The following is a 27,060-nucleotide window of genomic DNA, read 5'->3' on the forward strand; positions in this document are numbered from 1 at the left end:
GGTCATTACAGTTCAAGTACAACACATTGCCTCGTGGAGTCATTATCAGAGCATCTAAAGACGTAACAGGTTAGATACAGAGTAAAGCATCCTCCACACTGTCCCAAACACACTCGAGGCGGATTCAGCACAGGATTGCTGCACTGTCAGCGTTGCTATCTCTCAGATGAGGCGTTCAACCAAGGCCCCATCAACTCTCAACCAGTATCACTGAAACAGATTATCTGGTCATTGCTGTTCATGGCAGCTTGCTGTGCGCAAATCATCTGCTGCATTTCCTATACTACAACAGTGAATGCACTTCAAATATACTTTGATGTTGTTGTACTTCATTGGCTGTAAAGCACTTTGGGATATCCTGAGGTCATGTGAGGTGCTGCATAAGGACAGGTCTTTGTTAAATGAAGGAGAAAAGTTCCAAAAAAGGAAGAGTCGGTAACAGGACAACAATTAGTCTCCTCTTATATTGGAGAAATCGAGAAATCAAGGAATCGACACACTCTGTGTTGGAACCAAAGCTGATTTACTTGTCAGATATCCAGAAAATTAAACTCCAGCCCAATTACAGCAGAAACACAGCCCAACTGTCAGAATGAACACGGTTTAGTCCCGGTGTGATTCACAGCAGAATCCAACCCCTGCTGTCACTTGTGAATTCGCTGGTGTGTCAGCAGGTCAGATGGGTCAGAGAATTCCTTCCCACACATGGAGCAGGTGAACAGCCTCTCCCCTGTGTGAGTGCGTTGGTGTATCATCAGATGATTTCTGCTTTTAAAGCTCTTCTCACAGTCAGAACATTTAAACGGTCTCTTATTGGTGTGAACAAGTTGGTGTGTAGCGAGATGGTATGACTGAGTGAATCTCTTCCCACACACAGAGCAGGTGAACGGCCTCTCCCCAGTGTGAACTCGCTGGTGTATCATCAGATGTATTCTGCTTTTAAAGCTCTTCTCACAGTCAGAACATTTAAACGGTCTCTTACTGGTGTGAACAACTTGGTGTACAGTGAGATTGCATGACTGAGTGAAACCTTTCCCACACAAAGAGCAGGTGAACGGCTTCTCCCCGGTGTGAAAGGATTGGTGTCTCATCAGACTATTTCTGCTTTTAAAGCTCTTCTCACAGTCAGAACATTTAAACGGCCTCTTACTGGTGTGAACAAGTTGGTGTGTAGTGAGCTGGGATAACTGAGTGAATCCCTTCCCACACAGGGAGCAGGTGAATGGCCTCTCCCCAGTGTGAACTCGCTGGTGTCTCAGCAGATCCATTTTGGTTTTAAAGCTCTTCTTACAGTCAGAACATTTAAAAGCTCTATCATCAGAGTGAACAAGTTGGTGTGACAGTAGGTTCGCTGAAGAAGTGAATTCCTTCCCACACTCAGAGCAGGTGAACGGCCTCTCGTCAGTGTGAACAAGTTTATGGCGCCTCAGTTCCCCGGAACTTTTATAGCACTTCCCGCAGTCCGGACATTTAAAAGGTCTCTCGTCAGTGTGAACTCGCTGGTGTGCCTTCAGGTGGGATGAATTAGTGAATCCCTTCCCACACACACAGCAGGTGAACGGCCTCTCCCCGGTATGAACTCGCTGGTGGATTTCCAGCTGAGACGGGGAATTGAATCCCTTCCCACAGTCCCCACATTCCCATGGTTTCTCCATGGTGCAGGTGTCCTTGTGTCTCTCCAGGTTGGATGATCAGTTGAAGCCTGGTCCACACACATAGAACACGTGTACGGTTTCTCCCCGCTGTGAATGGTGCGATGTTTTTTCAGGCTGTGTAACTGTTTAAAGCTCTTTCTGCAGTCAGTGCACTGGAACATTCTCACTCGGGTGTGTGTGTCTCGGTGCTTTTACAATCACACTGATGTTTGAAATCTATTGCCAGAAACAGAACAGACAAACATTTCTCCTTCCACGTTCAAAGGCCGATGATATTCAGGTCCTGATGAATCGATTGACTCCGTCAGATCTTGACACGATGTTTGGTTCGAGTTTCCCTTCTGAAAATCTCCCGTTCTAATACCCTGTAAAAGGAGTTTACAAAAGTCATCACTGTAAATACAGCATAGAAATTCAGAACAGACAATTCTCGTTTCTATGGAACACTCTTTCCTCTCTTGTTCCCCCAAAGCTGTAAATCCCCATCCCACACACTCTCTCTCCTCCCTGTGCTGAAACCTAAACCCATCGCACCATCTCCATCATTTCTTCTTCCTCCCCTAAAGGTGCTGACTCTGGCTGGTTTCACATCTACACTGTATTTTACAGGTATTCTGAGCACCTCGTGTGTGCCTGAAACAGGCTCCGGTCAGATACAGAGTAAAGCTCTGTCCCATCAAACACTCCACAGGGCAGGTACAGCACTGGGCTAGATACAGAGTAAAGCTCCCTCTATACTGTCCCATCAAACATGTAGAAAGTGAGTTTGAAGTCAGAGGAAACAAGCAGGAAAAAAGGGTAAAAAAACAAATTCAAAAGCTCTGTCTAAATGCACGTAGCATTCGTAACAAAATAAATGAGTTGACGGCACAAATAGATGCAAATGGGTATGGTCTGATAGCCATTACAGAGACATGGTTGCAAGGTGACTAGGACTGGGAACACAATATTCAGGGGTATTGGACAATTCGGAAGGACAGACAGAAAGGAAAGGAGGTGGAGTAGCACCGTTAATAAAGGATGGGATCAGTGCGTTAGTGAGAAACGATATTGGCTCAGAGGATCAAGAGGTTGAATCAGTTTGGGTAGTGATAAGGAATAATAAAGGGAAAAAGTCACTGGTGGGCGTAGTCTGTAGGCCCCCCCAACAGTAGCTACACGATTGGACGGATTATAAATCAAGAAATAATGGAGATTTGTAAAAAAGGAACAGCAATAATCATGGGTGATTTTAACCTTCATATGTTTTGGTCTCTGTATTTAAGGAAGGAAATACTTGCATTGGCAGCGGTTCAGAGAGAGTTAACTAGGTTGATTCCGGAGATGAGGGGGTTGACTTATGAGGATAGGTTGAGTAGCTTGGGCCTATACACATTGGAGTTCAGAAGAATGAGAGGTGATCTTATTGAAACTTATAAAATAAAGAGGGGGCTCGACAAGGTGGATGCAGAGAGGATACTTCCACTCATAGGGGAAACTAAAACTAGGGGACATAGTCTGAGAATAAGAGGCCGCTCATTTAAAACTGAGATGAGGAGGAATTTCTTCTCTGAGGCTGTAAATCTGTGGAATTCTCTGCCCCAGAGAGCTGTGGAGGCTGGGTCATTGAACATATTTAAGGCGGACGTAGACAGATTTTTGAATGATAAGGGAGTAAAGGGTTATGGGGAGAGGGCAGGGAAGTGGAGCTGAGTCCATGATCAGATCAGTCATGATCTTATTGAATGGGGAGCAGGCTCGAGGGGCTAGGTGGCCTACTCCTGCTCCTATTTCTTATGTTCTTAAACACTCCCAGGGCAGGTACAGCAGGTTAGATACAGAGTAAAACTCCCTCTACACTGTCCCATCAGACACTCCCAGTGCAGGTACAGCACAGGTTAGATACAGAGTAAACGCTGCCTCTACACTGTCCCATCAAACAGTAAACCCAGCCCATAATGAGCAGGGCTCATAGAGATTGGTTGCTAGGCACTGCAGTGATGTCATAAAGCAGGACCATTCAGCCCAGCTGGCCCTCTCCTTGTCCCTTTAAAGGTGGAGAGCTGGGACATCCTGTCTCAACACACATCCCCCTGTTCATACTGAGAATCCCCGGGGAAGGCCCAAGGCCCAGAGTGTGGAACACAACTAAGGGGGAAAGAGGAGGAGAGAAGGGGAGGTAAATCGAGTCGTCGGGACTGAGGGGCACCAAGCTTCAGTTTTAGAGCCTGTAGACTTCAGATGGGGAAGAGAGAGTTCAGTAGTTTTAGGATCCAGGGAGAGAACAAGGCACAAGGCACATTGCACAAATTCCTACTATTTTATCCTTCTCTCCTCTCCTCCCCTGAAGATGCTGACTCTGGCTGGGTTCTGTTCTACACTCACCAGTTTCTCTCCAATATGTGACCCATGTGCCCAATCTCCATGTGTGAACCTCGATAGTGAGTGTCGACAGGCTATTCCACTGTCCTCACCGGAGGCCTCACATGTGCATTTTCCAGCAGGGTCACTGGACCCTCCCAATGGCTCAGTGGGTAAAGGTAACGCCCAGTGTGACTGAATCATAGGAACAGGAGGGGCCCAGGTTTAATCCCCTCTGCATATCCTCCTCTTCTAATCCCCTGTAAAAGCTGTTTACAAAAGTCATCACTGTAAGTAGGAACATAGGAACAGGAGTAGGCCATTCAGCCCCTTGAGCCTGTCCCACCATTCATTAGATTGTGGCTGATCAGTATTTTAACTCCGTCTACCTGCCTTGGTTCCATCGTCTTTAATACCCTTGCCCAAGAAGAATTTATCTATCTCAGTTTTGGAATTTTCAATTTGGCCCCAGCCTCCGTTTTATGGGGAACAGAGTTCCCAATTTACACTACGCTTTAAGAACATAAGAAATAGGAGCAGGAGTAGATCATATAGCCCCTCGAACCTGCAATAAGATCCAGACTGATGATCTACCTCAACTCCACTTTCCCGCACTATCCCCGTATCACCTTTAGTGTCCAAACATCTATCGATCCCAGCCCTGAATATACTCAACGACTGAGCATCCACAGCTCGTTGGGGCAGAGAATTCCAAAGGTTCACAACCCTTTGAGTGAAGACATTTCTCCTCATCTCAGTCCTAAATGGCCGTCCGTTATCCTGAGACTGTGACCCTCCAACCAAGAGAACAGCCAATCAGCATTTGTGTGAGGAAGTGCTTCCTGACATTAGCCCTGAACGGCCTGGCTCTGATTTTAAGGTTGTGTCCCCTTGTTGTGGACTCCCTCACCAGAGGAAATAGTTTCTCTCCATCCACCCTATCAACTCCTTTAATCATCTTAAACACCTCAAGTAGATCACCCCTTAATCTTCTATATTTCTCATAATTTACAAACGTCATCACTGTAAGTACAGGATCATAGAATCACAGAAGTTTACAGCATTGAAGGAGGCCATTCAGCCCATCGTGTCCATGCCGGCCGACAAAGAGCTACATAAGAACATAAGAATTAGGAACAGGAGCAGGCCATCTAGCCCCTCGAGCCTGCTCCGCCATTCAACAAGATCATGGCTGATCTGGCCGTGGACTCAGCTAGTAAAGACCCAGTCTACTCAATCTATCATCATAAGATAACCCTCTCATCTCCGGAATCAGCCTTGTGAATCGTCTCTGTACCCCCTCCTAAGCCAGTATATCCTTCCTTAAGTAAGGTGACCAAAACTGCACGCAGTACTCCAGGTGCGGCCTCACCAATACCCTACACAGTTGCAGCAGGACCTCCCTGCTTTTGTACTCCATCCCTCTCGCAATGAAAGCCAACATTCCATTCGCCTTCCTGATTACCTGCTGCACCTGCAAACTAACTTTTTGGGATTCATGCACAAGGAGCCGGCGCCTCACAACTTGAGCCGCCTCGGGGAAATCCCCTCCGTGCCTTTCAGTTCCGCGCGGAGGGGTTTCCTGTACGGGCTGCTCCTGCACACCCTCAACTTTGCCATCCTCGCCGGCCGTCCGGACACGCCATGGCGTACCATCTTGCCGTCCGGAGGAGGCGGGGGTCCCCGATGGAGGGCACTCTACGCAGGGGTCCTCCCACTATTCATCGGGGACTTGGCCTGGAGGGTGGTGCACGGAGCAGTGCCGTGCAACAAATTTTTAAGCCGGTTCACGGACTCCCAGGCCGCCTGCAATTTCTGCGGTCTGGAGGAGTCCGTGTTCCATGTTTTTATTGAATGCACAAGGTTGCAGCCCCTGTTCCACTATTTGAAGGGGCTGCTCCTGAAATTCTGGCTGCACTTCAGTCCCACTCTCCTGATCTTTGGGCACCCTGTGCGGAGGGGAGCGGGTAGGTCCGAGGGCCTCCTCGTAGGACTGCTCCTGGGCACGGCCAAGGGTGCCATCAGCCGGTCCAGGCAGCGGGCGGTCGAGGGGGTCGTTCAACCTGACTGCCTGCCTCTCTTCCGCTCTTACATCCGGTCCAGGGTGTCCTTGGAGATGGAGCACGCGGTGTCCACCGGTACGCTCGCGGCCTTCCGCGAGAGGTGGGCACCGGAGGGACTGGAGTGCATCATCACGCCCGGCAACCAAATTTTAATTTGATTTTACGTTTTAAAGTTAATTTGTTTTAATTGCCGGTGCTTTTAGTGTCCCCTTCCCTTTTATAGGGGGCACTGGGGAAAAATTGTGATTTTAGTGCCCAAAAAAAAAACCAAAAAAAAAAAGAAAAAACACAAAAAAAAACACAAAAAAGGGGGAAAAAAAAAAAAAATGGGCCTTGTAAATGTCTGGAGTGTCACCCAGGTCGGGTGGCACCGTTTAATGTTTTATGTTTTCACAGATAAACTCAAAAGAGTTTCATGCACAAGGACCCCCAGGTCCCTCTGCACCTCAGCATGTTGTAATTTCTCCCCATTCAAATAATATTCCCTTTTACTGTTTTTTTTTCCCAAGGTGGATGATCTCACACTTTCCGACATTGTATTCCATCTGCCAAACCTCAGCCCATTCGCTTAATCTATCCAAATCTCTTTGCAGCCTCCCTGTGTCCTCTACACAACCCACTTTCCCATTAATCTTTGTGTCATCTGCAAATTTTGTTACACTACACTCTGTCCCCTCTTCTAGGTCATCTATGTATATTGTAAACAGTTGTGGTCCCAGCACCGATCCCTGTGGCACACCACTAATCAACCGATTTCCAACCCGAAAAGGACCCATTTATCCCGACTCTCTGCTTTCTGTTCGCCAGCCAATTCTCTATCCATGCTCATACATTTCCTCTGACTCCGCGTACCTCTATCTTCTGCAGTAACCTTTTGTGTGGCACCTTATCGAATGCCTTTTGAAAATCAAAATACACCACATCCATCGGTACACCTCTATCCACCATGCTCGTTATATCCTCAAAGAATTCTAGTAAATTAGTTAAGCAAGATTTCCTCTTCATGAATCCATGCTGCGTCTGCTTGATTGCACTATTCCTATCTAGATGTCCCGCTATTTCTTCCTTAATGACAGTTTCAAGCATTTTACCCACTACGGATGTTAAACTAACCGGCCTATAGTTACCTGCCTTTTGTCTGCCCCCTTTTTTAAACAGAGGCGTTACATTTGCTGCTTTCCAATCCGCTGGTACCTCCCCAGAGTCCAGAGAATTTTGGTAGATTATAACGAATGCATCTGCTATAACTTCCGCCATCTCTTTTAATACCCTGGGATGCATTTCATCAGGACCAGGGGACTTGTCTACCTTCAGTCCCATTAGCCTGTCCAGCACTACCCCCATAGTGATAGTGATTGTCTCAAGGTCCTCCCTTCCCACATTCCTGTGACCAGCAACTTTTGGCATGGTTTTTGTGTCTTCCACTGTGAAGACGGAAGCAAAATAATTCTTTATGGTCTCAGCCATTTCCACATTTTCCATTATTAAATCCCCCATCTCATCTTCTAAGGGACCAACATTTACTTTAGTCACTCTTTTCCGTTTTATATATCTGTAAAAGCTTTTACTGTTTTTATGTTTTGCGCAAGTTTACCTTCGTAATCTATCTTTCCTTTCTTTATTGCATTTTTTGTCATTCTTTGCTGTTGTTTAAAATTTTCCCAATCTTCTAGTTTCCCACTAACCTTGGCCACCTTATACACATTGGTCTTTAATTTGATTCTCTCCTTTATTTCCTTGGTTATCGACGGCTGGTTATCCCTTCTCTTACTGCCCTTCTTTTTCACTGGAATATATTTTTGTTGCGCACTATGAAAGAGCTCCTTAAAAGTCCTCCACTGTTAGAACATAAGAATTAGGAACAGGAGTAGGCCATCTAGCCCCTCGAGCCTGCTCCGCCATTTAATAAGATCATGGCTGAGCTGGTCGTGGACTCAGCTCCACTTACCCGCCCTCTCCCCGTAACCCTTAATTCCCTTATTGGTTAAAAATCTATCTATCTTTGACTTGAAAACATTCAATGAGCTAACCTCAACTGCTTCCTTGGGCAGAGAATTCCACAGATTCACAACCCTCTGGGAGAAGAAATTACCTCTCAACTCGGTTTTAAATTGTCTCCTCCGTATTTTGAGGCTGTGCCCCCTAGTTCTAGTCTCCCCTACCAATGGAAACAACCTCTCTGCCTCTATCCTGTCTATCCCTTTCATGATTCTAAATGTTTCCATAAGATCACCCCTCATCCTTCTGAACTCCAAGGAGTAAAGACCCAGTCTACTCAATCTATCATCATAAGGTAACCCCCTCATTTCTGGAATCAGCCTAGTGAATCGTCTCTGTACCCCTTCCAAAGTTAGTATATCCTTCCTTAAGTAAGGTGACCAAAACTGCACGCAGTACTCCAGGGGCGGCCTTACCAATACCTTATACAGTTGCAGCAAGACCTCCCTGCTTTTGTACTCCATCCCTCTCGCAATGAAGGCCAACATTCCATTCGCCTTCCTGATTACCTGCTGCACCTGCAAACTAACCTTTTGGGATTCATGCACAAGGACCCCCAGGTCCCTCTGCACCACAGCATGTTGTAATTTCTCCCCATTCAAATAATATTCCCTTTTACTGTTTTTTTTCCCAAGGTGGATGACCTCACACTTTCCGACATTGTATTCCATCTGTCAAACCTTAGCCCATTCGCTTAACCTATCCAAATCTCCTTGCAGCCTCTGAGTCCTCTACACAACCCGCTTTTTCACTAATCTTAGTGTCAAATGCAAATTTTGTTGCACTACACTCTGTCCCCTCTTCTAGGTCATCTATGTATATTGTAAACAGTTGTGGTCCCAGCACTGATCCCTATGGCATACCATTAACCACTGATTTCCAACCGGAAAAGGACCCATTTATCCCGACTCTCTGCTTTCTGTTCGCCAGCCAATTCTCTATCCATGGTAATACATTTCCTCTGACTCCGCGTACCTTTATCTTCTGCAGTAACATTTTGTGTGGCACCTTATCGAATGCCTTTTGGAAATCTAAATACACCATATCCATCGGTACACCTCTATCCACCATGCTCGTTATATCCTCAAAGAATTCCAGTAAGTTAGTTAAACATGATTTCCCTTTCATGAATCCATGCTGCGTCTGCTTGATTGCACTATTCCTATCTAGATGTCCCGCTATTTCTTCCTTAATGATAGTTTCAAGCATTTTCCCCACTACAGATGTTAAACTAACCGGCCTATAGTTACCTGCCTTTTGCCTGCCCCCTTTTTTTAAACAGAGGCGTTACATTAGCTGCTTTCCAATCCGCTGGTACCTCCCCAGAGTCCAGAGAATTTTGGTAGATTATAACGAATGCATCTGCTACAACTTCCGCCATCTCTTTTAATACCCTGGGATGCATTTCATCAGGACCAGGGGACTTGTCTACCTTGAGTCCCATTAGCCTGTCCAGCACTACCCCCCTAGTGATAGTGATTGTCTCAAGTTCCTTCCTTCCCACATTCCTGTGGCCTGCAAATTTTGGCATGGTTTTTGTGTCTTCCACTGTGAAGACGGAAGCAAAATAATTGTTTAAGGTCTCAGCCATTTCCACATTTCCCATTATTAAATCCCCCTTTTCATCTTCTAAGGGACCAACATTTACTTTAGTCACTCTTTTCCGTTTTATATATCTGTAAAAGCTTTTACTATCTGTTTTTATGTTTTGCACAAGTTTACCTTCGTAATCTATCTTCCTTTTCTTTATTGCTTTTTTAGTCATTCTTTGCTGTTGCTTAAAATTTTCCCAATCCTCTAGTTTCCCACTAACCTTGGCCACCTTATACGCATTGGTCATTGATTTGATACTTTCCTTTATTTCCTTGGTTATCCACGGCTTGTTATCCCTTCTCTTGCCGCCCTTCTTTTTCATTGGAATATATTTTTGTTGCGCACTATGAAAGAGCTCCTTAAAGGTCCTCCACTGTTCCTCAATTGTGCCACCGTTTAGTCCTTGTTTCCAGTCTACTTTAGCCAACTCTGCCCTCATCCCACTGTAGTCCCCTTTGTTTAAGCATAGTACGCTCGTTTCTGACACAACTTCCTTATCCTCAATCTGTATTACAAATTCAACCATATTGTGATCACTCATTCCGAGAGGATCTTTTACGAGGAGATCGTTTATTTTTCCTGTCTCATTACACAGGACCAGATTTAAGATGGCTTGCTCCCTTGTAGGTTCTGTTACATACTGTTCTAAGAAACAATCCCGTATGCATTCTATGAATTCCTCCTCAGGCTACCCCTGTGGATATATGAACGGGATATATGGAATTAAAAGACAGTAAAGTGAACTGGATATATGAAAATGTATAAGCCATGGAAAAATAACTAAGAGAATGTCAGATTGCAAATAATACAACATCAGCACAATTAACAGGCTTTCTCAAGGTTTTAAGCTACTAATCCTGCCAATAATATAAATTGTAACATGAAATGAATATATGGATAAATCTGCAGAATTGCAAGGTCTCAGTTAGTAGTCACGCCAGTAAAATTGTAACATTTAGAGGCAATGCTTGAGCTTTCGTAAAAACATCCCATATAGATTGACTAATGAGTGGCTGAGTTAGAATGTCAATCTAATTGTATTTTGTTATCTATTTTCAAAAATGTATAACTGTTGTCGCTTTACGATGTAACTTCACTTATCCGTAGGGAGTGTGTACGCTCTATCGAGAGTATATCTTCTGTCTGATAAGTCATGCCGGCCGGTAAAATAAAGACTGCTTTGTTGAAAGCACAATAGGTATTTGACTCAGTAATTTTACTGAACCAGATTGAGAGAAAAGAATCTAAATTTATATTTGGTGTCAGAAGTGGGATCTCAACGGACGACTGCCGAAAACTTGCGAATTAAGAGCCAGACTAGCCTTGGACGAGACGAGGGGAAAGTGGCCACTGGAGTGAGTATGATTTCAATACTGTTCCAGTTTCCCCCGGTTTCAAAAGTCTGAGAAAAGTTTAGCCACTCGCTGGTTCTCGGGTAGTGTCTGAACGAGATCCATAACAATCTGGCGAATACCTTCTAAATTTAGAAATAAGTGTTCAAGTCAGGTGGGACGTCGACCTTGTATATCACTTGGCCCGTCGAGGCACTGATTGAATTTAAACTGCGCGATGACACGAAAGGATAGGGAAATTTGGAGACTAAAAGAAATAAGGCTCATAAGAAATCAAATTTGGAAAATTAGGCTCACAAGGAATTAAGTAAGGCTTCTGGGGAATTAAATAGAGGATAGGTGTTCAAGTCAGGTGTGACGTCGACCTCGTATATCACTTGGCCCGTCTAGGCACTGATTGAATTTAAATCACGCAACAACTCGAAAGGTAGGGCCGACGCGGACGCGCAGCGGCGCGAACGCGCAGCGACGTGAGCCGTGTGGTGGCGCGAGCGTGCGGCCGAGTGAACATGGGCTGACGCAGACGCACAGCAGCATGAAATGCGTAGCGACGCGAGACGTACGGCGGCGCGAGCGTGCTGCCGAGTGAAGGAGGGCTGACGCAGACGCGCAGCAGCGTGGAACGCGTGGCGGCGCGGGACGTGCGGCGGCGCGAGCGCGCGGTCGAGTGAACGTGGGACGACGCGAACGCGCAGCAACGCGAACCGCGGGGTGATATCAAAGTCAGTGCTGGTTTCAGTAAGTCTCTGTTTATTTTAAGTGTTTTAAATCGCGCGGCGACGCGAACCGTGGGGCAACGCAGAAATCAGTGTTAGCTTTAGTAAAGTTTGTTTATTTTAAGTGTTTCAAATCGCGCGGCGACGCGAACCGCGAGGCGACGCGGAAGTCAGTGTTAGCTTTAGTAAAGTCTGTTTATTTTGAGTTTGTTCAAAGTCAGTGTTAGTTTCAGTAAAGTCTGTGTTTATTTTAAGTTTGTTCAAATCGCACGTAGACGCGAACGTGTAACGACACGGTAATTAGAGTCAGTTTAAATACGAGGGGCAGCGTGAAAATGGGTAATCAGTTGGATAAAACAATGGATGCGGATAGTCCGCTACAAAAGTTATGTGAGGAATTCCCTGAAAGAGCTGAAGACTTTAGAAAATTATCAGGAGCCCTGAACAAATTATTAGGAGATGACCAGTGGCCTCTAGGTGGCACAGGGATTAATTTGGAGAAGGGGACGAGGAAAAGGGGACAAAAATGTAATTGCAACATGGCGACACTATTGTCAAGAATTAAAAGATGCATCACTTCTGTCAAGTTGGCAAATAAATGCTATTAAATTAGGACTCTCATTGACAGAGGGAACACATGTTAAAACTGTAGACGTCTTAAAAAAAAAGAATGTGCGCACGAGAAACTTACAAGAGATCCTCTGGGACCTCTGAGAAAGGTATTGACCGACTGAGTAGTCAAATGGCTGGCTTTGTGTTAACCGAGGTTGATGATGAAATTGATGAGTGGTCACTGATTCAGCGCCCAACGGCGCCTCCCGCACCCCCTGGCCCCTTGCTCCAGTCCTCTTCCCAACACCCTCCACCTTACACTCCGGCGAGAGGAGTTAAAAATAACCCCATACCACCAAAGCAACAAACCCAAACTGACTCCTCATCCTGATAGCGATTCGGATCCCCAGTTCACAAGCAATATAGCCGAAAGGACCAGATCTCACACTCGAAAGGGCAGAACTATATCTCGATATCACAGACAGTCCCGTAAATCTTCTAGTCAATCTACCAGTCCAAGTTGTGAAAGACATGGCAAACACCCCCGCCGATCGAGACGCAGAACTGTCAAGCAGTCAGACAGCTCCGAAACATCCTCCGACCTAGAAATAATTTCCAAGAACCCAAAGTCCCGACACCAATTCCCTGTCAGACCAATGCCAAATCCTGATGCACAACAAGCTTCAGACCACCCCACTATAGATGTCTATGTGCCCTGGAAACCGAACGAAATTATGGCCCTTATGGCCAGCATACCAGATCGGAAAAAAGAACCTATCAAATTTATAGATTATCTTCGAACAACTATTTCAGCTTATAATGCAGAATCAAGGGACCTGTAGGCCTTGGTAAAGCAAACCTTGAGCCCAACTGAACACACCCGATTTCTAACTCACCTAGGATGTGCTACTCATGATGCATTGTTGGTTGCTCACCCTAACGATATCCAGGATCGCCTAAACGCTATCTTCAATGCTCTCACCACGACCCTTCAGAAGCCCATCAGTATGGCCACAGTATTAGAAACTAAACCCAATCGTGAAGAAACTCCCGATGAATTTATGGAAAGATTTATTGAAATATACGGGAGTCAATCAGGAGATAATGCCTTCAGGGCAGGAGAGGATTCTCCTCAATTCTGCGCTATCCTACTTCAGTGCCTGCCCTATTCGATTGCTCACGCTATCCGGACAAATAATATGAATTGGGCAGATAACAGTAAAGCCCAGATGGAAAGGGCGGTTAGATATTATTGGCAGGAAAAGAAAGGGGAGGGGGGAGGTGCGCCCCCAACCCGGGTCAAGACTGAATACGTGACTAGAAAGGAAGAGCCGCCTCAGGTGGAAGGACCAATACCCGACCCAAGGGGATACCAGATGGAACCACAGTATTGCGTGCCGGGTTGGGTGGATAAACAGGGATACGGTTATATCGAACACCCAAATGGCCCGGGCCCTGCTAATTACGGACCGCCCTACTGTCCCCGGCCTGGTATGGGAAGAGGTCGGGGCTGGGAAAGACGAGATGGATGTTTTAATTGTGGGCAGGAAGGACATTGGAATAAAAATTGCCCCTACCGTCAGTGTGGAAAAGGAAGAGGAGGAAGGCAAGGGGGGAGAGGAGGATCTTACACTAACTTCTCCCAGAACAACCCCTTTGGTCAATTGTCCCCCGATTGACTACGCAGCTTGATTGTGCAGGGATCCTCCCCGGACGACGAACCAATGATATTGTTAAAAATTCTGAATGAGTGGCAACCCTTTTTGATAGATACGGGAGCCTTCATGTCTTCTGTACAATCAAAGCTTAAACTCCCTGCCTCTACTGAAACACAGGAACTTTCAGGATTCCTGGGACAAATCTCGACATTCCCGGTGTCAGAACCAGTTAAAGTGGGTTACCAGGAAGAATCGGTAGAACATCGATTTGTCATCACTACCAATCTGGACTGTAACTTGATGGCTAGAGACCTCCTCTGCAAATTCCAGTTGCATTTGGAGTGTGGAGATGATGGGATTATTGTAAAACAGGGAACCCTTAAGCGGCAGTATTATAATACTAGAACCCCTCAGTGGTGGTCTCTGAACCTGCAGCAGGCACCCTATCACATAACCCTAGCATACGATCCCAGCGGAAAGAATCAGGATCTGCAGAACTTTTATCAGGATCACGAAGGGGAAGTGAAGGGAATTCTATTAAGGGCTAGAGTGACTGGACCGGAAGGAGAGGCAGATTTTGTGGAAATGGATAAGAATCTGTGGAAACAGCCCCTAACAATGGCACCGCATATTGTTCGTGAGGTATTAGCCCCTCACCATGCTAAAGATTTGGGAGTTATGGTACGCAAGGCCATAGATGAGGCTGACCCTACCAGCCGGGATGTGCAAATCGTAAAACATGGCCGAACAGTCCAATTTCATGGGGACCCCGAGAAGGTCTTAACGACTCTACAGCATCATACTGGCTCGGACATACCTGACTATGTGGATCCTCATGTGTGGGCAGAGGACCCCTCCCATGTGGGTTATACTCCCATTGATCCGATTGAGATCCCAGTGAAGGGCAATGTGGACTGGCCCTCTATCCGACAGTACCCACTGAAATCACAGGCAATACCAAGTATCCACCGACTGATTAAGGGGCTAATGGAACAGGGGATTTTGGTCCGATGCCAGTCCCCGTGTAATACTCCTATACTGGCAATGCCTAAGCCAGGCAGACCAAACGAATACCGTTTAGTCCAAGACCTTCGAGCTATCAATGCTATCGTCCAGCCCCTGCACGCTCTGGTTCCCAACCCAGCACATATACTGTCTTTAATCCCAGCAGACGCCAAGATCTTCACAATAATAGACCTCCAACACGCCTTCTTCGCTTTACCGCTAGCCCAGGCGAGTCAGTACCTATTCGCCTTCACTTACCAGGGACAGCAATTTACCTGGACTAGACTTCCCCAAGGGTTCATCCAGTCCCCAACCTTATTCTCAAGGTGCCTGCAGAAACAGTTACAATCTCTCACGCTGACTAAGGGATCTACTTTAATTCAGTATGTGGACAATTTACTGGTATCCAGCGTAGATGAACCAAGTAATCAGGAGGATGCTAATCAGTTATTGAATTACTTGTCCTCCCTGGATTACATAGTATCCCCGTCAAAGGTCAAAATTGGCCAGTCTCAAGTTAAATTTCTTGGGATCATTTTATCAGGCACCCACCGAGCCTTGGAGGCTAGTCGAATCAAACCCATCTGCCAGTTTTCAGTCCCTAGCACGGCTAGACAAATGCGGCAGTGGTTGGGGATGATAAATTACTGTAGATCCTGGATTCCTAATGCTGCCCTGATGATCAAGCAACTCACACCGTACACTACCAAGGAAGGCAGCTTTAAAATAGAAACCACAGACATCCAAGCCTTTAAGGAACTAAAAACAGCCCTGCTGCAAGCTCCGGCTTTGGGACGGCCCCTCTACGACCGTCCCTTTCAACTGTATTGTACGATCATGAAAGATTGTGCTACCGCTGTCTTAACTCAGAAACACGGGGATAAACATAGACCTGTTGCTTACTACTCTTCTAAAATAGATCCCGTTGCCTTGGGACACCCCGTATGTACTCAAATATTAACTGCTATCTACAATAGCCTACAATCTGCCGCCAACCTTACCCTTCAGCAGGATATTGTTGTATATACCTCTCACTCCGTAGCTGACCTCTTGGGTCAACTGCAGACTCAACATCTTACCATGGCTAGGCAAAGTAGATATGAGATCTACCTACTAAATAATCCAAGGCTGACCTTTCGGTACTGTACTGCCATCAATCCGGCTTGTTTTCTTACCGAGCCACCCCAAGATGAGGAAGAACCCAGTCATGATTGTTTATCCTTAATTCAGGAGGCCACATCGGTCAGGGTGGATTTAGTTGATGTACCAATGGAAGATCCAGACTGTATTATGTATGTAGACGGAAGTTCTTCCATTGACCCAGAGGGCAGACGAAATTCTGGATACACAATAGTAAACCAGGAGAATCAGATCGTGGAATCTGCCGCCTTTGAAACCGCCTATTCTGCCCAACAAGCTGAACTATTTGCCCTTACCCGAGCCTGTATTTTGGCTAAAGACCTCAAGGTTAATATCTGTACCGACTCTGGGTATGCCTTCGGAGTAGCCCATGATTTCGGACAATTATGGAAAAATAGGGGATTCCTAACCTCACAGGGGAATGAGATATCTCATAAACAGCTAGTATCTGATTTGTTGCAAGCCCTCATGTTCCCCAAACGCATTGCCATTGTCAAATGTACCGCCCACACTACCGGAAATTCTCTGGTTGATATAGGGAATCGTTGTGCTGACCAAGAGACCAAACAGGCCTCTCGTGGACAACGGATGGTAGTGCCTAGAATGATGAGTCAAACTAAAAACCTTAGAAAGGATAAGTTAGCCTCGGAAAAACCAATGCCAACCATCCAAGATGTTATTAAAGCACAGGAGGACGCTCCTGAAAAAGATAAACTGTTGTGGAAAGATTATGGATGTACCTATGACAATGTCTCTAAACTCTGGACCACTCCCGCGGAACAGACTTGCATGTCTGACGAGTTGGCCTCATGGGTTATAGAATGTCTGCATTTTGCTACTCATTGTGGAGCTTTTGGCTACTTGGTGGCACCCAAGACTTCAGGCGTTGGCCCAGAACACTAGTAATCGTTGCCTTGTTTGCCAACAGCATAATTCAGGGAAGGGAGTCCCCTGTGATTGGGGTAAGACGCCCCTACCAGAAGATCCCTTTGAGACCTTGCAGTTGGACTACATTGAGTTGCAAAGGGTTCAGTGTTACAAATATGTGCTAGTAATAGTGGATGTATTCAGCAAATGGATCGAAGCTTATCCTACCCTGGACAATAAAGCTCAAACTGTTGTTAAAGTGTTAATGAGGGAAATTGTTCCTAGATATGGTATCCCAGCTCGACTGCGTTCTGATAATGGCCCTCACTTTATTGGCCAAGTTAACAAAGAATTCTGCTCCCAGATGCACATTAACCAGCAGCTACATTGCGCCTACCGACCCCAAGCTGCGGGATTAGTTGAACGTGCTAATCAAACTCTTAAAACCAAACTTGCAAAACTGATAGCATCAACTGGACTAAATTGGCTTAAATTCCTTCCCATAGCCCTATTCCAGATACGCACTACTCCAACTGGTAAGACTAGGCTGACCCCCGCTGAAGTCATTTATGGTTAGCCCCTGAGAACCCCTTGGAATCAGAATGTCCCCTCCACTGTCCAGTTCCACCACATGACTGAGGAGATGACCACATACATTCTTTCCTTAACTCAGGCTCTGCGAGTAGCCCACAACCAGGTTCAAGGGGCTCACCTTGACCTCCCAGTCTTACCCGAATCATCCCTCGTGGTCCCAGTGAAGTATGTCTTGATTAAGAAATGGATTCGAAAGGGATTGGAGCCGCGATGGGAGGGGCCTTTTCAGGTGTTACTCACTACCCCTACTGCAGCTAAGGTTGAGGGGAAAAATGCCTGGGTTCACCTGCACCACTGCAAGCTCATCACCCTTTAACAAATCTATTTTGCTGGTTATTCTAATTCCTGTTTCTGTTCCAGATTTCCTCTTCTCCATAGCTGAACAAGGCAGTTGACATCCTAATTGTAACGTGGACCAGTTTGAACTTTTACCCGTAATAAACATCCAGCTACACCAACGGTGACCTGAGAAGAGAGACGGGAAAACTGAACTCTTTTAAATCAGCAAAATAATTGGACTATTTATCCGAATCCTGAGCCATAAGATGAGACTGTGTCTGTATGCCACAGTCTGTATAATAGTGTTGATATATGACAGTTTTGGCGCATGGGAAGGAAGACAAAGGCGAGAGCTCCATGTAAACACCTTTTTGTGTATGTCTTACGTTTATGCGCAAAAAGTGCACTTTTCTAGATGCTGGGTGTGTTCACATATCCCTATACATTCCAAAGGGGGAATTCCTTTGCGCACCGTTCCACTGACCCTAACTGAGACTGTCAGATGGATTCAGAGCCAAACTATAATAAGAGGAGGGGGGCCAATACAAGTACGAATGATGAAAGGCGGGTCAAAAGAGGGATCACGGAGACCAGGAGGAGTATCATACCGTTACCACCTGAACAAACACGGAGAGGTCACCAAGTGGGAGAGTATTGGAGATCCCATTAATCAGACATTCCAGGGATGGTACCAACCAACCTACAACCGTGAAAAGGAACCCCCATTCATAGCTCTGACCAATATCTCAGGGATTGGGAGGCCAACAGGGGGCATATGTCTAATTCGAAATGACACCAGTAACAAGAGACATATCGTAGGGTACAGCAATTGCCCACACAGTCTCAACCTCACCACAGGTACACGAGTCACCATCCACTCTCACGATCCGAATAACACAGGTGGAGGTTTGTGGGCCCAGTCCTGGGACCCGGAGGCAATATATCAGAAAGCAGCCTTTAACGGCACGTATTTCGTGTGCGATCATAAGGCATATCCTTGGTTGCCCAGGCGATGGACAGGGTCCTGCTATATGGGATACGTGGTGCCATTTGTGCGACAAGTACGTACCCTGGCGGAAGTACATGCCTCCATACGATATAAGCGAGCCATCACCCCCGCCGACAAGTTCTTTGGGGTCCTGGTGTTCCCAATCGGGATAAAGCGTCTCATGGACGAAGTACAGAACTTAGAAACGATATTGGAACAGGTAGCTAACCACACTGCTGAAGCTCTGGAGGGCATCACAGCTGAAATGGTAGCAATAAGGACCGTAGCATTACAAAACTGAATGGCCCTCGATTACCTGTTAGCTGAGAAAGGGGGAACGTGTGCCCTGATAGGATCTGAATGTTGCACTTACATTCCTGATAGTTCAGAAAACATAACCAATCTTGCCGATCACATAAGGAGGGAGGTGAAGAAGTTATCCACACCAGCAAAAGAACCTAGCAGGTTTGATTGGCTTTTAGGTGGGTCTTGGAGATCCTATTTAATGCATGGGGCAATTGTTCTCATCGTAATAATAATTACCTGTTGTTTGATTGCTGGTTGCCTTAACCTCTGCTGTAAAGTAATGATGGCAAGGTTAGCAAACCCTCTTGTGGTCAAGGGTTCCCGGGTTATGATCCAACAAACTAAAGAATCTACTAAAGAACTACTCAACAATATGATGCTGAAAATGGAGTGTGAACGGATGAATGCAATACTCTTAGAATGATCCTAAATGTTATCATGGAATGATAAAAGGAGGGAATGTGGATATATGAACGGGATATATGGAATTAAAAGACAGTAAAGTGAACTGGATATATGAAAATGTATAAGCCATGGAAAAATAACTAAGAGAATGTCAGATTGCAAATAATACAACATCAGCACAATTAACAGGCTTTCTCAAGGTTTTAAGCTACTAATCCTGCCAATAATATAAATTGTAACATGAAATGAATATATGGATAAATCTGCAGAATTGCAAGGTCTCAGTTAGTAGTCACGCCAGTAAAATTGTAACATTTAGAGGCAATGCTTGAGCTTTCGTAAAAACATCCCATATAGATTGACTAATGAGTGGCTGAGTTAGAATGTCAATCTAATTGTATTTTGTTATCTATTTTCAAAAATGTATAACTGTTGTCGCTTTACGATGTAACTTCACTTATCCGTAGGGAGTGTGTACGCTCCATCGAGAGTATATCTTCTGTCTGATAAGTCATGCCGGCCGGTAAAATAAAGACTGCTTTGTTGAAAGCACAAGAGGTATTCGACTCAGTAATTTTACTGAACCAGATTGAGAGAAAAGAATCTAAATTTACACCCCGTGCGATTTGATTTGACCAATCGATATGTAGGTTAAAATCCCCCATGACTACTGCCGTTCCTTTTTCACATGCCTCCATTATTCCCTTGATTATTGCCCGCCCCGTGAAGTTATTATTTGGGGGCCTATAAGCTACGCCCACCAGTGACTTTTTCCCCTTACTATCTCTAATCTCCACGCACAATGATTCAACATTTTGTTCATTCGAGCCAATATCGTCTCTCACAACTGCCTGATATCATCCTTTATTAACAGAGCTACCCCACCTCCTTTCCCTTCTTGTCTATCTTTCCGAATCGTCAGCCTAATCCCACTTTTCAGCTTTTGGTCCGTGGCCTTGTAGGTCACGGCACTTCAAGTGCATATCCAAGTTCGTTTTAAATGCTCCGAGGGTTTCTGCCTCTACCACAATTTAGGCAGTGGGTTCCAGACCCCCACCACTCTCTGAGTGAAGAGATTTCCCCTCTAAACCTCTTACCTGGTTGTTGACCCTCTGTTAAGGGAAATAGGTCCTTCCTATCCACTCTATCTTGGCCCCTCATAATTTTATACACCCCCATTAGGTCTCCCCTCAGCCTCCTCTGTTACAAAGAAAACAACCCCAGCCTATGCAATCTTTCCTCATATCTAAAATTCTCCAGTTTAGGCAACATCCTCCTAAATCTCCTCTGTACCCTCTCCAGTGCAACCACATCTTTCCTGTAATGTGGTGACCAGAACTGCACATAGTACTCTCGCTGTGACCTAACTAGTGTTTTATACGGTTCAAGCATAATTTCCCTGCTCTTGTATTCTATGCCTCGGCTAATAAAGGCAAGTATTCTGTATGCCTTCTTAACCACCTTATCTACCTGTCCCGCTACCTTCAGGAATCTGTGGACATGCCCTCCAAGGTCCCTTTGTTCTTCTATACTTCTCAGTGTCCTACCATTTATTGTGTATTCCCTTGTCTTGTTAGCCCTCCCCAAATGCATTACCTCACCCTTATCCGGATTGAATTCCATTTGCCACTGTTCTGCCCACCTGACCAGTCCATTGATATCTTCCTGCAGTCTGCAGCTTTCTTCTTCATTATCAACCACACGGTCAACTTTTGAATCATCTTAAAACTCCCTACATTCAAGTCCAAATCATTGATATATACCACAAAAAGCAAGGGACCTAGTACTGAGCACTGCAGAACCCCACTGGAAACAGCCTTCCAGTCACAAAAATACCCATTGACCATTACCCTTTGCTTCCTGCCTCTGAGCTAATTTTGGATTCAACTTGCCTTGGATCCCATGGACATTTACTTTCGTGACCAGTCTGCCCCGTGGGACTTTATCAAAAGCCTTGCTAAAATCCATATAGTCAACATCAGACGCACTATCCTCATCGACCCACCTGGTTACCTGGTCCAACGTTAGCAGTCCTCCAGCACCACACCTGTAGCCACAGGATTAGAAAATGATGGTCAGAGCCTCTGCTATTTCCTCTTTTGCTTCTCTTAACAGCCTGGGATACATTTCATCCATGCCTGGGGATTTATCCACCTTCAAAAGTTGCTAAACCCCTTAATACTTCCTCTCACACCGTGTTTATTTCATCTAATATTTCACACTCCTCCCTGATTGCAATGTCTGCATCGCCTCTCTTCTTGAAAGCCTCCACACACAGGTTACCTTTATGGTCCCTAATAGGCCCTACTCTTCCTTTAGTTATCCTCTTGCTCTGAATGTATTTATAAAACAGCTTTGGGTTTTTGATTTTACTTTACAGGACTGATATAGGAGGAAAGACTGGATCGGGTAGCCTTATACTTACTGGATTTAGAAGGATGAGAGGGGAATCTCATAGAAACGTATAAAACCCAAGACAAAAAACAAAAAGGGCCACTGTACAGCAAAATTCTAAAAGGACAAAGGGTGTTAAAAAAACAAGCCTGAAGGCTTTGTGTCTTAATGCAAGGAGTATCCATAATAAGGTGGATGAATTAACTGTGTAAATAGATGTTAACAAATATGATGTGATTGGGATTACGGAGACGTGGCTCCAGGATGATCAGGGCTGGGAACTCAACATCCAGGGTTATTCAACATTCAGGAAGGATAGAATAAAAGGAATAGGAGGTGGGGTAGCATTGCTGGTTAAAGAGGAGATTAATGCAATAGTTAGAATGGACATTAGCTTGGATGATGTGGAATCTATATGGGTAGAGCTGCAGAACACCAAAGGGCAAAAAACGTTAGTGGGAGTTGTGTACAGACCTCCAAACAGTAGTAGTGATGTTGGGGAGGGTATCAAACAGGAAATTAGGGGTGCATGCAATAAGGGTGCAGCAGTTATAATGGGTGATTTTAATATGCACATAGATTGGGCTAACCAAACTGGAAGCAATACGGTGGAGGAGGATTTCCTGGAGTGCATAAGGAATGGTTTTCTAGACCAATATGTCGAGGAACCAACTAGGGGGGGAGGTCATCTTAGACTGGGTGATGTGTAATGAGAGAGGATTAATTAGCAATCCCGTTGTGCAAGGCCCCTTGGGGAAGAGTGACCATAATATGGTGGAATTCTGCATTAGGATGGAGAATGAAACAGTTAATTCAGAGACCATGGTCCAGAACTTAAAGAAGGGTAACTTTGAAGGCATGAGGCGTGAATTGGCTAGGATTGATTGGCGAATGATACTTAAGGGGTTGACTGTGGATGGGCAATGGCAGACATTTAGAGACCGCATGGATGAACTACAACAATTGTACATTCCTGTCTGTCGTAAAAATAAAAAAGGGAAGGTGGCTCAACCGTGGCTATCAAGGGAAATCAGGGATAGTATTAAAGCCAAGAAAGTGGCATACAAATTGGCCAGAAATAGCAGTGAACCCAGAGACTGGGAGAAATTTAGAACTCAGCAGAGGAGGACAAAGGGTTTGATTAGGGCAGGGAAAATGGAGTACGAGAAGAAGCTTGCAAGGAACATTAAGACGGATTGCAAAAGTTTCTAAAGATATGTAAAGAGAAAAAGGTTAGTAAGGACAAACGTAGGTCCCCTGCAGTCAGAATCAGGGGAAGTCATAACGGGGAACAAAGAAATGGCGAACCAATTGAACAAGTACTTTGGTTCGGTATTCACTGAGGACACTAACAACCTTCCGAATATGAGGGGTCAGAGGGTCTAGTAAGGAGGAGGAACTGAGGGAAATCTTTATTAGTCATGAAATTGTGTTGGGGAAATTAATAGGATTGAAGGCCGATAAATCCCCAGGGCCTGATGGACTGCATCCCAGAATACTTAAGGAGGTGGCCTTGGAAATAGCGGATGCATAGACAGTCATTTTCCAACATTCCATTGACTCTGGATCAGTTCCTATCGAGTGGAGGGTAGCCAATGTAACCCCACTTTTTAAAAAAGGAGGGAGAGAAAAGCAGGGAATTATAGACCGGTCAGCCTGACATAGGTAGTGGGTAAGATGATGGAATCAATTATTAAGGATGTCATAGCAGCACATTCTGAAAGGGAAATCATGCTTGACAAATCTTCTAGAATTTTTTGAGGATGTTTCCAGTAGAGTGGACAAGGGAGAACCAGTTGATGTGGTATATTTGGACTTTCAGAAGGTTTTCGACAAGGTCCCACACAAGAGATTAATGTGCAAAGTTAAAACACATGGGATTGGGGGTAGTGTGCTGACATGGATTGAGAACTGATTGTCAGACAGGAAGCAAAGAGTAGGAGTAAATGGGTACTTTTCAGAATGGCAGGCGGTGACTAATGGGGTACCGCAAGGTTCTGTGCTGGGGCCCCAGCTGTTTACACTGTACATTAATGATTTAGACGAGGGGATTAAATGTAGTATCTCCAAATTTGCGGATGACACGAAGTTGGGTGGCATTGTGAGCTGCGAGGAGGATGCTATGAGGCTGCAGAGCGACTTGAATAGGTTAGGTGAGTGGGCAAATGCATGGCAGATGAAGTATAATGTGGATAAATGTGAGGTTATCCACTTTGGGGGCAAAAGCAAGGCGGCAAAATATTATCTAAATGGCGGCAGATTAGGAAAAGGGGAGCTGCAACGAGACCTGGGTGTCATGGTACATCAGTCACTGAAAGTTGCCATTCAGGTACAGCAGGCGGTGAAGGCGGCAAATAGTATGTTGGCCTTCAAAGCAAGGGATTTGAGTATAGGAGCAGGGAGGTCTTACTGGAGTTGTGCAGGGTCTTAGTGAGGCGTCACCTGGAATACTGTGTTCAGTTTTGGTATCCTAATCTGAGGAAGGACGTTCTTGCTATTGAGGGAGTGCAGTAAAGGTTCACCAGACTGATTCCAGGAATGGCTGGACTGTCAAATGAGAGACTGGATCAACTGGGCCTTTATTAACTGGAGTTTAGAAGGATGAGAGGGGATCTCATAGAAACGTATAAGATTCTGATGGGACTGAACAGGTTAGATGCGGGAAGAATGTTCCCGATGTTGCGGAAATCCAGAACCAGGGGACATAGTCTTAGGATAAGGGGTAGGCCATTTAGGACTGAGATGAGGAGAAACCTCTTCACTCAAAGTTGTTAACCTCTGGAATTCCCTGTCGCAGAGAGTTGTTGATGCCAGTTCATTGGATATATTCAAGAGGGAGTTAGATATGGCCCTTACGGCTCAGGGGATCAAGGGGCACGGAGAGAAAGCAGGAATGGGGTACTGAGGGAATGATCAGCCATGATCATATTGAATGGTGGTGCAGGATAGAAGGGACGAATGGCCTACTCCTGCACCTATTTTCTATGTTTCTAAACCCTCTAGCAAACACCCCGGTGAGGATATTGGTCCCGGCCCTGTTGAGGTGCAACCTGTCCGGCTTGTATTGGTCCCACCTCCCCCAGAAATGGTCCCAATGCCTCAGGAATCTAAAACCAACCCTCCTGCACCATCTCTCCAGCCACACATCCATCTGTTCTATCCTCCTATTTCTGTATGCACGAGCACGTAGCACCGGGAGTAATCCGGAGATTACTACCTTTGAGGTCCTGCTTTTGAATCTCTCCCCGGGCTCAGCCTCTGGGCTGTTATTGGGCCCTACACCAGGGGTTTATGAAGCTCACCAGCCCCACTCGCGGCTCCAATTCCTGCCCCGCGCCGACAAGCGACCGTCTTATGTCCCACATCATCCGGGCTCCATCAACTGTCGCCGTCGCTCGCGCATGCTCAGTGCGGGAGATCCGGGCTCGGCCCCGCCCCTCGCACACTCCGATTGGTTGGAGGACCAACCGCTCGCTCGGTCCTCCAGCCCCGCCCCCGCTCTTCCTCTTGGTCCGAAGCCGCCGTGAATCACCCGTGCAGTGTGAGCTAAGCATGCGCGGTGGGGCGGCTGTGAGATGGGCGGAGGGAGCGGGTTAATAAACCCCGGGGGAACGCGGGCTTCATACACACCGAGTGCGGGCCCAGGCCCAGGCCCAGGCCCAGGCTCAGGCCCCGCCCTCCCGAGAGACAATACTCCGCATTATCCGCTTCACACACACCCGCTGTGGGCCTCAGGCCCGAATAACAACCTGCGGCTCCGGCCTTTCCCCGAGCGGGGCCCCCGGGGGGCAGCTGCGGGGCTTTCTCCCGGTGACAGGCCCCCAACAACAACCACCATCTTGGGAGGCTCAGGGGGCAGCAGGGCGCATGCGCGGCCTGTCCCTGGGCCAGGAACCAGGAGCAGAGAATGTTGTGAATTTCTATCCTGGACCCACAGCAAGGGCTTTTGTAAACTGCTGTTCCAGGCTTGGGGGGGCAGCATTTACAGCCCGAAAACTCTCACCCAACACAACTTCCTTTAAAACAACACAGGAGAAATTGTGATTGGTCAGCGAGTGTGGGTAAAGAAACGGGAATCATTTAACAGTAATAGGGTAGTAGCAGACTTCAAGACATAGACTGGTGAAATGGCAGAACAATTTAATGCAGAGAATGTAAAGTGATGCATTTTGGAAGGAAGAAAAAGGGGAGGCATTTTAAACTAATGGTACTATTTAAAGGGAATACAGGAATATGTGTATGTATACAAATCTGGGAGGGTGGGCAGGATCAGCTAATCAATCTGTTAACGCAAACGGAGCCTTGGCTTTATGAGCAGCAGTATAGATACCAAAGCAAATAAGTTATGCTATGAGGAACTTAACACAATCACAATCACTAAGGAGGTGGTACTCAGTAAGTTAATGGGACTAAAAGCAGATATATCCCCTGGATCTGATGGTTTGCATCCTCGGGTCTTAAAAGAAGTAGCGGCAGGGATAGTGGACGCTTTGGTTGTAATTTAGCAAAATTCCCTGGATTTTGGGGAGGTCCCAGCAGATTGGAAAACTGCAAATTGTAACAGCTCTATTTAAAAAAGGAGGCAAACAAAAAGCAGGAAGCTATAGACCAGTTAGCCTAATATTGGCGTGGTTGGGAAAATGTTGGAGTCCATTATTAAAGAAGCAGAAGCAGGACATTTGGAAAAGCATAATTCAGTCAAGCAGAGTCAGCATGGATTTATGAAGGGGAAGTCATGTTTGATAAATTTGCAGCAATTCTTTGAGGAAAAACAAAATGTGGATAAAGGGAAACCAGTGGATGTGGTGTATTTGGACTTCTAGAAGGCATTTGACAAGGAGCCACATAAAAGGTTACTGCACAAGATAAAAGTTCACGGGGTTGGGGGTAATATATTAGCGTTGATAGAGGATTGGCTAACTAAGAGAAAACAGAGAGTTGGGATAAATTGTTCATTCTCGGGTTGGCAATCAGTAACTAGTGGGATGTTGCAGGGATCAGTGCTGGAACCCCAATTAAATTACAATCTATATTAACACTTTGGATGAAGGGACCAAGTATCACGTAGCCAAGTTTGCTGATGATACAAAGATGGGAGGAAAAGCAATGTGTGAGGAGGACACAAAAACCTGCAAAAGGACATAGTCAGGCTAAG

At 45.8% G+C, this 27,060-nt stretch overlaps 2 protein-coding genes across 10 annotated transcripts in view; one reads left to right on the plus strand and one right to left on the minus strand.

The window, feature by feature from the left end:
* The window catches only part of LOC139241199 (zinc finger protein 665-like), a 131,832-nt gene that overhangs the window by 18,104 nt on the left and 86,668 nt on the right, over positions 1 to 27,060 (plus strand). The window lies entirely within an intron of this gene.
* Positions 505 to 25,741, minus strand: LOC139241200 (zinc finger protein 235-like). Of its 9 annotated transcripts, none has more exons than XM_070869859.1 (3): positions 25,655 to 25,739; positions 21,517 to 21,558; positions 505 to 2,020 (listed from the first exon to the last, which is right to left on the minus strand). In XM_070869859.1, the coding sequence occupies exon 3, from the start codon at positions 1,653 to 1,655 to the stop codon at positions 645 to 647; it is 1,011 nt and encodes a 336-aa protein (XP_070725960.1). In that variant the 5' UTR covers positions 1,656 to 2,020; positions 21,517 to 21,558; positions 25,655 to 25,739; the 3' UTR covers positions 505 to 644. The 9 variants fall into 9 exon arrangements, with proteins under 9 accessions (XP_070725960.1, XP_070725962.1, XP_070725959.1 ...); XM_070869861.1 differs by lacking the exon at positions 25,655 to 25,739 and adding an exon at positions 25,123 to 25,288 and having other exon boundaries at positions 21,525 to 21,558; XM_070869858.1 differs by lacking the exon at positions 25,655 to 25,739 and adding an exon at positions 25,123 to 25,288.

This window comes from Pristiophorus japonicus (assembly GCF_044704955.1).
Source record: "Pristiophorus japonicus isolate sPriJap1 chromosome 24 unlocalized genomic scaffold, sPriJap1.hap1 SUPER_24_unloc_1, whole genome shotgun sequence".
Lineage (NCBI taxonomy): Eukaryota > Metazoa > Chordata > Chondrichthyes > Pristiophoridae > Pristiophorus > Pristiophorus japonicus.

Excerpts from the sequence above, each read along its gene's own strand:
- LOC139241200 (XM_070869865.1), bottom strand. The coding sequence starts at position 1,655 with ATGGAGAAACCATGGGAATGTGGGGACTGTGGGAAGGGATTCAATTCC.